Source organism: Gymnoscopelus microlampas (assembly GCF_963454915.1).
Source record: "Gymnoscopelus microlampas genome assembly, chromosome: 20".
Taxonomy (NCBI): Eukaryota; Metazoa; Chordata; class Actinopteri; order Myctophiformes; family Myctophidae; genus Gymnoscopelus; species Gymnoscopelus microlampas.
Genome location: NC_139957.1, coordinates 35276751 through 35287085, shown reverse-complemented (window position 1 = coordinate 35287085; position 10335 = coordinate 35276751). Strand labels below are relative to the sequence as shown.

Here is a 10335-nt window from a genome sequence, read left to right as displayed (position 1 = left end):
TCCGACGTTAACGAACCCTATACCTAAACCTCACCCTAACCCTAACCGCACGCGGAAGCCACTAGTCGGAGTGGCGAGATGTCGGCGTGGAAGACGGTTACCTTGAGAACCACTGATCTAAAATAGTCTCCCCATTGACTTACATTGCACCGTGAAACAGGTCTCAAAGTCACTCTTTTAGTACATAAACTAACACAAACAGAGTGGATGTCTAACATTACAAAATATGACACAGCAATTCATTTTATTCTCAGGAAGAAGAATTAGCTTAAAGATCTGCACTGGAACCACAGATCCAGATCTTATGGTAAAAACATACATTTTATTTAAAATACAAATAAAATAGGGAGGTAGAGCTTTAACCTTCAGCCACGGTGTGTGTTTTGTTAGTGTCAACTTCATTTGCAATGCATATTTGTTGGGGTGCGTCCTGCCATGAGCAGCCTGAGGTCAGCGCAGCAGTGGAACTCCTGTACAGTTCATACTGGAACTAAAGGCTTAAACTACTCTCTGGCTGTGACCAGTCAAAAAAAGATGTAAAAAAGATGGTAAATACGTGTTACATATAGCATTGCACTGGAGATCACGGTAGTAGAGGGACCAAAAAAATGAACAAGAAAAGATACTCTCTGGATCCTCCAGAGATCAAAGACTACCTGGTCAAAGGGGAGAGGTTTACGAAATGGTCTGAGGTGAGTGAACATTTCATTCATGTTACGAATTAAGGACATGAAAAGGATCAGCAGTCATTGATTGTTAACCACATTAACCCTGGCAATTCGATTTTTGGCATGCCATTATCCTATGTGAACTTTTTTTTTTAAATGTTCAAAAAATGTGAAAATAGCCAATATACAAGCTCACAATGTGTCGTGATGCGTTGTAAGCTTGTAAAATGGTCATTTTCGCTGTGCAAAATACAAACAAAATATCCATTGATATGACAAATTAGCAAACATAAATGAATCGACTACACCAAAACATCTCGGTACAGTGGCATAATGAATCTTGATTTGCTATGTATGCTACAGTACGTATAAGGTTGGTATACTGTAAGTGTGAATGTCTTCCCCAAAACTAGGATTCGAACAAGACCAGCCCTGTCACCATGAAGATGGACACTAAAGGTTATTATGTCTACTGGACCAACCAAAGCAAGGTCAGGATATTCAAGACTTTTGTAGCAACAATAATAGTAATAATAAACATACACAGTAATATATATCAATAAGGAAATAACTGAAAAAGGAATCAAATTAATAGCAGTATGAAGGCAGTTTGTCCGTTGGTTCTCATGATTAAGGTGTTTAAAGATACCATGTGCAAGGTTCTTACCCCTAAATTATAAACATATATCTGTGCCAGTGCCCTTGACAGTGTTTATTATTCAGATGTGTAACTCAGCTGTAGATAAACACAATCTGCATACCAGGGGAAATAGCTGAAACCGCACACAGCCACTTTTGGAGTGCACTTTACCCGTCCTTCTCTTTTTTCCCCCTCTGAAACCTTCTGATTGTGGAGTTCTGTGTATAGGCAGAGGAACCATTGATTTTAGCACAATAGTCCCTCCAGAAATTATTAACATTATTGAACCATTGTACAGCCATCGACTTCATTTTGTGAATATGAAGGCGATGGCTGTACAATGGTTCAATAATGTTAATAATTTCTGGAGGGAATTTCTATTAACACACTGAGTGTGTTAATATTAATGCATGAGAATAGGGCCTACACATTAAATCCTTGTGTTAATGTAATCCCGTTAGGGTATGAATGGAACCAAATGGACCCTCACCGGTCTGTAGCTCTGAGAGTGCACAAATGGAACAGGTCCATTTGGTTCCATTTGTACACTCTCTGAGTTAAGTTGACACTAAGGATTTTCACTGTGTGTACTGAGCTGTGGAATAGATGAGACCTGCATTGCGTCTCCCAATCCCAGCAGCCCGCCTGGCAGAGGTTATTGATTGGTGCAGGATCTGGCTTCACCAGCCTGCCTCGCTGTGTGCCTGAACCTTCACTGTGATGCTGACTGGATGGGAAGAGGGCTATCTGTCTTTATCCCCATACTTTATTCTGTTAGTTTCTCTCCGCCACCCACTCACACAGTCAGACAGACAGACAAGAAAGACACTGACACTGACACTGACACTGACACTGACACGCACGCACGCACGCACGCACGCACGCACGCACGCACGCACGCACCAAGAAACATATTGCTTTATCCTACTACACACACAAGAACATATGCAGACAGACAGTGTTGCACATTCAGGTGCAATACAATTAAATTCACCTCTTAAAGTCACACGCACACACACACACATACACTCACACTCTCTCTCTCCCCTATCTCCCATCCTCACTTGTTCTTATTTTCTCCATCCCTCTTTACACAGGATGCCGTCTGGATTTCAGGGAATTGGTCTGAAATTCACTGGAGCCTAAAATCTATCCATAGTGTGAACTCACTCGCATGCATGGCTGTGAGCAGACGTTACCAAAAAAAACATTACATTGCTGTCGGGCAAAAACCTTGTATCTCCATATTTCAACTTTTTGTGTTTAGTTTTCCTTCATCATACAAGTAGTGAAAATAGCAGATCTACAAGCTTGTAGACCGGCTATTTTCACTATTTTTAAATGTTTTTGGACGGTTTTGGACATGCAAGGTTTCCACCCGCACATCTAACAGAATTAGATGAGCTAGATAGAGAGATTGAAGTTATTTAGGCTTTGTTCAGGCTGAAGGCAAACTTATTTGCCAGAGATCAGAGATCAGATTTGACCATCTGCATTGGATCAGCAAACATAGCTGATCTAAAAGCTCACAGTGTGTCGGAGCATGATGCATTTTGGGCTTGTAGATCGGCTATTTCCCAGCGGGCAACAAAATGTAAATCTGGTTTCAGTGTCAGAGTGTTCAGACTGAGACACAACTTTAGAAATCTTTTTTGCTGTTCAGACTTGATAAAACAAATCTGATTCCAATCTGGATAGGCCAAAAATGTGATGAACATAGCCGTATTTACACAGAAAGAAAAGTATGCTGTATTTTTTTTCCCACCGTGTCCAGAGATTGCTTGTATCTTAACATTTGTATTGGCAACTACAGTACAATATGAGAGTTGAGTATTGGATGTGTATTTCTTGTTCTTAGGAGACTACGTTCCTGGATGTTGCCACCATCAGAGACACCAGAACAGGAAAATATGCAAAACTTCCTAAAGTGAGTATTATGTAATGTTAAATAACCCCTTTACTGCACTCCGCTCTAATTCAAATGGTTGGCAATGTGTGTGTGTGCACATCAAATGGTGTGTGTGTGTGTGTGTGTGTGTGTGTGTGTGTGTGTGTGTGTGTGTGTGTGTGTGTGTGTGTGTGTGTGTGTGTGTGTGTGTGTGTGTGTGTGTGTGTGTGTGTGTGTGTGTGTGTGTGTGTGTGTGTGTGTGTGTGAGAGGTCTACATCTGTGGGATTTGCATTGCAAAATGACACATGCAAGCAGCATATGCCCTTCTCCTCATTTCAAAGACACACACACACTCGCACGACGCATGTGCGTGTGCACACACACATGCACAGACACACACTGCGTGATGTTGTGATTGCCGTATGAGTTCAGCTGTAGGATTTCAGTTTATCATAGTTTCTGCAGCAGTGATGGCTGATCCAGTTTGACAGCATGAAGCCTGTATCTCTGGTTCCCACTTGGTGTTGCCTCCATCCAGAGTTAAGCCTGATTTAGTCATCAACTGTAATCATACGTTGGAAATAAACTACTTTCACGCGTTGCGGATGCAGCACGTTGTGAGCTTGGACATCAGCTATTTCTGACACGCACAACGGTGTGTACACAAAGATTGCAAAGCTACCATTAAGGCTTTAAGGTCTGTACACACCGGAAGCTTATTTTGTGCGATTAATTTGCATATACTCCTATATTAAAATTGGCTAATTAATGGGAGTGCCGGCAGGCAGGCGGGTTGGCAGACCTCGTCATCACGGTCATGTCATAGTGAGGTCCCAATGCAGCTACGCCCAAATATGGAGTGTGTTGTCTAACCTCAATGTGCTGTCATGGCATCAGGCGCAAACAAATCAGTCAGCTCCATACTGTATATGCAGCTCTAGAACAATCACTACCAAATATGGGCTGATATTCGTGACCAAATATGGCACCGGCCGGCTGGCCGGTGGACCACGACATACATGTGAGGGTCATGAAGCGGCCCGAACTCATACTGTAGGTGTGAGGGCCGCCCGCGTATAGCGGCCCTCACACCTATCGGATCATTAGTTGGCAACCCTAGTCCTTCTCCATCTCTCTCTCCTGCATTGCCTCCGTTTTCTCTCCACTGTCGCTGTCAAATAAAGCCTTGAAAATGCCCCCCAAAAATAACATCTCTATCAGCTGCAGAGGGTTTAGAAGTGGAATCTGTTCCCCAGGGAGAACAGAACACAATGACATCTCATGTCATTCTCTGTTTGTCCTGTCCTGAACTGTGCTAACGTCAGCTCCAGCTCCATGCTGGTGATGGGAGCAGTAAAAGTCATTGCTGCTTTTTCAGGAATAGGAATATAGTGGCTCACATTAACGCTTTCATGCATTATTCATGCGTGCACGCGTGTGCGTGCGTGTGTGCGCGTGTGTGTGTGTGTGTGTGTGTGTGTGTGTGTGTGTGTGTGTGTGTGTTTGTTTTGCATGCTCTGGTCAGTAGATTTGCCTGCAATGTACAAGCTCTACCCAGGTGTTCAAAAGGTTCAAAAGGTTAGCCCCCAGTCCCATGATACTGCATGCATATGGGACTTATGGATTATTGGCACAATATATCTAAATTATGAAATCTAAGTGAGAACACCAACATCAGCATAGCATTTTGATGATGATGATGAGATAGGAAAACATGGAGCATAGACCCTCGGGTCGGATTTTAACCCGAGCCAACTGCAGGAAGGACCCTAGCCTTATATTTACTGTATGTCATGTGGTATACTGTATGTGCTCTTACCAGGTGATCTGCCAGGGCACCCTTGATTTATATGTTTGCTGAAATGCGTACAACCTGCTTCATCTCCATATCCACAGCACCCCAAGGTCCGCAACGTGTTCGACATGGACTTCCCAGACAGCAACTATCTGGCTAAAACCCTGACCATTGTCACAGGCCCAGACGTGGTCGATCTCACCTACCACAACTTCTTTGCTTCTAAAGAGAAAGTGACACAGGTAATTATGTGTACTTCCCTTAATCCCCATTTCAAAACCTTTCAAAATCTTTCAAAAACAATTAAAAAATGCGTCTTTGGTATTTTATTGTTTAAGTCTAAGGCTTTTTAACTAAGTACCTGCTCGAGTGTGCTTGAAGTTTGCCCATTTGATGGGACCCCTCTTCATCAATTAAAAAAAAAACTTTTCTGAAAGTAGCAGATGTACAAGCTCACAACATGTCACATCATGACTGTCTGTCTTTTTCACCTACAAAGACATGCCAAAAATAGGAATGCCAGGGTACTAGTGGTTACCTCCCCATTAACTATCAGTACAGTATCTGTTTACTATTCTAGTCTCTCTGTCCCAGATCCATTTTGATTGCTTGAACCCAGCCGCAGGCCGTTATACATTATACAGTGAGCCTGCTCTTCCTCTAACAAGACTCCCTCTGTCCCTTCACTCTTTATTGGACTTTATGGCTCCAATATCCGGATTTAATCAGCTGTAATGAAATCACAATTGTGTTGTGTTCAAAGTCAACATGCAAGTCTCCCGCTTCCTAAGGCATTGATTATATCAATACGCTCTAGTGGTCTAGTAGTTGATACACTGTAAAGGGCTTGATATTTAGTATTATGTAATTGCCCTTTAAGGTTTTTTGGGGGGACTTTTTTGTGGTGCTAAATTTAGATAAGATAGTAGATGGACAGGAAACTAAGGGCAGAGAGCAGGGAAAGGACATACTGCAGGTCTGCAGCTGGAATTGAACCGTGAACATTGCGATGGCATGGTTGACCCACTATCCGGTCAGCTACCAACGTACCTCCTTTATGTTTACTTGCAACACAATTCATTGTAGAACTGGGCAGCTGACATTCTCACCATCGCCTACAACCCCGCGAGAAACAACGCATGCAGACAAGTGTTCCTTGATAAAATGTGAGTCGGCAAGGTCTACAGTTTATTGTACACGTATTTGTTATGTTCTTGCATGTCATTATTCTGAAATGACAGAATAATGTGCTGTGTAAATGTGCCGCACATGACAGTGACCCTGTGCTTTATTTGTCCCAGATATGTGCGCCTCTCTCTTCATACCAACAAGGATGGAAAGATAGCTGTTAAAAAGTGGGTAGGCCTACTGTGCTTTTGAATTGCTCTGTTGGTGCACAACACTTGGTGCAGTACTGTACAGCAGGGGTCTTCATGGCTTTTCATTCCAAGGACCCCTTAGCTGAGATAGAGATGAAGCAGGGACCCCCCCCACTACATATTGTATAACATTGTGTTGCAGATTAAGCGTTTGCATAGATTTCATAGATAGCTTCATAGACTTGTTTGACAGCACTATCATCAGTGTATGTTGGCCTCATGTTAATGTGTATTTTCAGACATTTAACCACTTGAACCATCAATACCAAGTAAACTTGACCTTTCACTCTGTACTTGGTCTGCTCTTTTTCTTCACAAAACCTCTTTGCCAAAAATAGCCAATCTACAAGCTCACTAAAGTGATGCTAAAGCTCTCCTCAGAATAGGGATGCTAGGGTTCAAGTGGGTAATGTAACAACATTTTCCTATCACACAAAGATTTGGGGTACCCCCTGTAGTAACTCTGAGGTCCCCCTAGGGGTCCCGGACCCCTGTTTAAGACCCCTGCTGTACAGTATATTTGTTAGATTTCTATCCCCACTATATTAATGTTCAATGGCCTTCTGCTTGTATGTTGTCTCCCTCAGTATCTACAAGATGTTCCCGGCTGATAAGAAGAGAGTAGAGAGTGCTCTGTCCGCTGCACACCTCCCTAAAGGAAAGGTTGGAAAAGGGACATCCTTTTATTTACCGTATCTCCAAACAGCTCCATGTTCATTTTACTCTCGGAGTAAGCCTTCTGCTGGGTGGCTGCAGAGAATGATTCAAGATTCTAGATTTTATTGTTAAATCTTATGTACAAGTACAGAGTACAGAGTAAAATGATGTTGTTTTGGTTCCTCAACATTGTACTGTAGCATCAATAACAACAACAACGAAGACATCACAAAAAATAGAAAAAATATTCAAAAATACAATATTCACAGCACACTTTGAAGTCCTTGAAGGTGCTTTCTATATAATTATGTGCACGGTATGTGCACACTGCCTATGTGCATAAATATCTATTTGACATGTTTATGCATATATACATTTACAATCCCACCTCACCCACAGTGCTCCACTTTCCATTATACTTGTTTCTTCGTGGCAGATAAATCCTAATTTTCTTTTCTCAGTGCTTCAATTTGCCACGTCTCTGACGGCTGTCCGTAAATACCAGCTCTATAGAAGTGCTTGGATGAAAAGAACAATCCCACACACACTGTCCTCGCAGTCAAGATGTCAGATAGAATAAATGATTGTCTTGACTGCAAGAGCAGTGAGCGGAAATTATTTCTTCTTTCCTCTCCGACACACACCTGCAAAAGAAATATTGGATGTTCCAGTTATTTTCTTTTTTCCCCTCCCTTTCTTGCCAGTACGACACCATGAAGCCTGATGTATTCAGCGAGACGGCCTTCAAGACCTTCCTGACGAATCTCTGTCCTCGGCCGGAGATTTATGAGATCTTCACATCCTAGTGAGTCCTCAATCACTTTATTGTCACATCACAGGTTTGCAGGTGTAAAGAAGTTGGTGAAATGCATTGTTGTTCAAGGGGACAGGGAGAGCAAGGAGAAAGAGCAAGGAGACTTACGGTAAAGAAAAACATGTCAGGGAGAGGCAAAAATCTAAGATATCTACATATAGCATAAACCAGCAGGTACAGTATGTACATGAGGTTAGACATAAGGTGCAAAGTGGTAACACTTATATAGGTCCACATACTGTAGCAGCAGATACGTACATGAGATGACGTGTTGTGTGAGTACTTTGTCCATGACTGGTGCCTTTCATAGCTGACTACTATGTGTTGTATAGCTCCTCCAAACCCTACATGACCAAGGAGAACTTCACCAAATTCCTCAATGAGAAACAGAGGGACTCTCGGCTCAATGAAGAGTTGTTTCCTCGCCTCCGGCCAGACCAGATCAAGGCTCTGATTGACAAATATGAACCTAACACCTCCAACTCCAACAAAGGTGAGACGTACTGATGGATACAGCAGATGAGTTCATCTCGTCACATGTTGGACAGTAAAAAAGTTAAATCTACTTGAGTTCGGTACTTAATTAAATCTTTTGAGATTCTGTACTTTACGTATGACTTTCTCTCCACTCCAAGACAAATATTGTACTTTTGAATGAAATGAAACCATGAAAATGAAAAACAAGCTATGATGACTAAAACTATGACTTAATATATAGACAATTTCGTCAACAAATAAAAACTAGACTAAAAAGTTAGTGAGGGACGAGTGGAGAAGAGATCCAGTAGAACTAAAAGGAAAGTCATTTTATGTTTGGTTGCGCTCGGGTGTTGCACTCTGAAAATAGCAGATCGGCTATTTTCAGCTTGCAGACAAGTGTAAAATCAGGAATTATGACGCCATCAAGGCACCGCCAAATTACATTTTAGTCGAAATCAACTGTTGATTTAGTCGACTATAATCTTAGGATATTTAGTCGACTAAAACTAGACAAAATCTAAAACATTTCAGATGACTAAAACTAAATGGAATTTGCTGTCAAAATCAACACTGGACTTTACTACATTTCTAGGAAGGGACCTCCGGGACCCAAACCTACAAAAATACATTAATTCACCAATTAAGACCCATTTAAAAGAATATAGCTGAACTACAAGATCACAAAGTGTCACCTTGCAATGTGTTCTGAGCTTGTAGAACTTTGTAATTTGTACTTTCAAATATGTAAGTATTTTTTTTAAACATGTATGAATAGTAGAAAGTAGAAATGTTAACCACTCAGCAACTCTCACTTTTAGCTTGAGTTATCCACCTGTTTCCTAGGCTTGTGTTTTCCACTTCCTGTCGGATTTCATTGGATATCATTAGTCATCTGACCGGTTTCATTGGATTTCATTGGATCAAAAGACAGGAAGTGGAACACAGTGAAAAGCCTAGGAAACAGGTGGATACCATATTTGAGTATCTATAAATTGACTCAAGTGCTGGGGCTGAGTCCTTTGTCCACCACTGTCCAGTGAATTGATCCATGTTGTTCTGTGCAGGTCATGTGTCACCAGAAGGCCTTCTGTTCTACCTGATGGGTCCAGAGACATCAGTGATCATACTGGACCATCTGGCTCTGTGTCACGACATGACCAAACCCATACCACACTACTTCATCAAGTCCTCCCACAACACCTACCTGACAGGTCAGAGTCACAATTCATTCTTTTTTTCTTTTTTTTTGGTGATAATGAATGCGTTCCCATTCATGATCCAGATCAGAAGCTTTTACAGATACACCAAAATAATGTTTCAACTACTGAATATTTTCAGATGGGGGTCCGCACCCAAATACATATCAATTTGGGGGTCCTTGGCATGGAAATGTTTGAGAACCACTGCTGTACATGTGAAGGGTGTGCTTTTGTAGTGCTGAGCAGTTGGAGCAGTTGCAGTAGCAGTTGTCTAGCGTGTCTTCTCCACAGTCAGTACATAGGGCTGGCTGATATGACTTCAAATCAATATCATGTTCATTTCAAACCTTTGCTTCGATTACGATTAATGAACGATTATTATATATTTTTTAAATGGTGAAAAAAGCTGATCTAGAAGCTCGGCTATTTTCTCAATGTTTTTGTATGCCACCAAATACAGGGTTAAGTGGTTAATCAGAAAAAAATTGCCTTCTTGATTATTTCATTAAAGCCTCACTAGCCTCACTTTCTTTTTATTAATAAAATGTAATTTTGTCCAATCTGTATGGTAGAGTAATTAATACAACTAGACCATACCCGGTCGGCGCAGCGCATCCGTGGGGGGATATGCGCACATGATCTGGCAACCCGGGAGGCAGTTCGTCCCATAGCTGGGCAGCCGCAGCTATGGGACGACATTCTTTGACACAAAAACGCTAATAAGAAGCTGAGATTTGATTAAAGTGAAAAACGGGCTTCACAGTTAAGTTCAGATGGTAATGGTCAATGGCTGTGTGCAAAATCAGAGCAATTG

The 10335-nt window shown here is 41.7% G+C and overlaps 1 protein-coding gene across 2 annotated transcripts in view; it reads left to right on the top strand.

The window, feature by feature from the left end:
- Positions 1-509: 509 nt before the first annotated feature.
- The window catches only part of plcb2 (phospholipase C, beta 2), a 61299-nt gene continuing 51473 nt past the window's right edge, over positions 510-10335 (top strand). For both annotated transcript variants that reach the window (XM_084045747.1, XM_084045746.1), the window contains exons 1-10: positions 510-692; positions 1082-1159; positions 3167-3235; positions 5094-5234; positions 6079-6158; positions 6294-6347; positions 6959-7034; positions 7733-7833; positions 8175-8335; positions 9387-9533. In XM_084045747.1, the coding sequence (XP_083901873.1) occupies positions 609-692; positions 1082-1159; positions 3167-3235; positions 5094-5234; positions 6079-6158; positions 6294-6347; positions 6959-7034; positions 7733-7833; positions 8175-8335; positions 9387-9533 (991 nt within the window). In that variant the 5' untranslated portion in view covers positions 510-608. The remainder of the gene's footprint in view (positions 693-1081; positions 1160-3166; positions 3236-5093; positions 5235-6078; positions 6159-6293; positions 6348-6958; positions 7035-7732; positions 7834-8174; positions 8336-9386; positions 9534-10335) is intronic.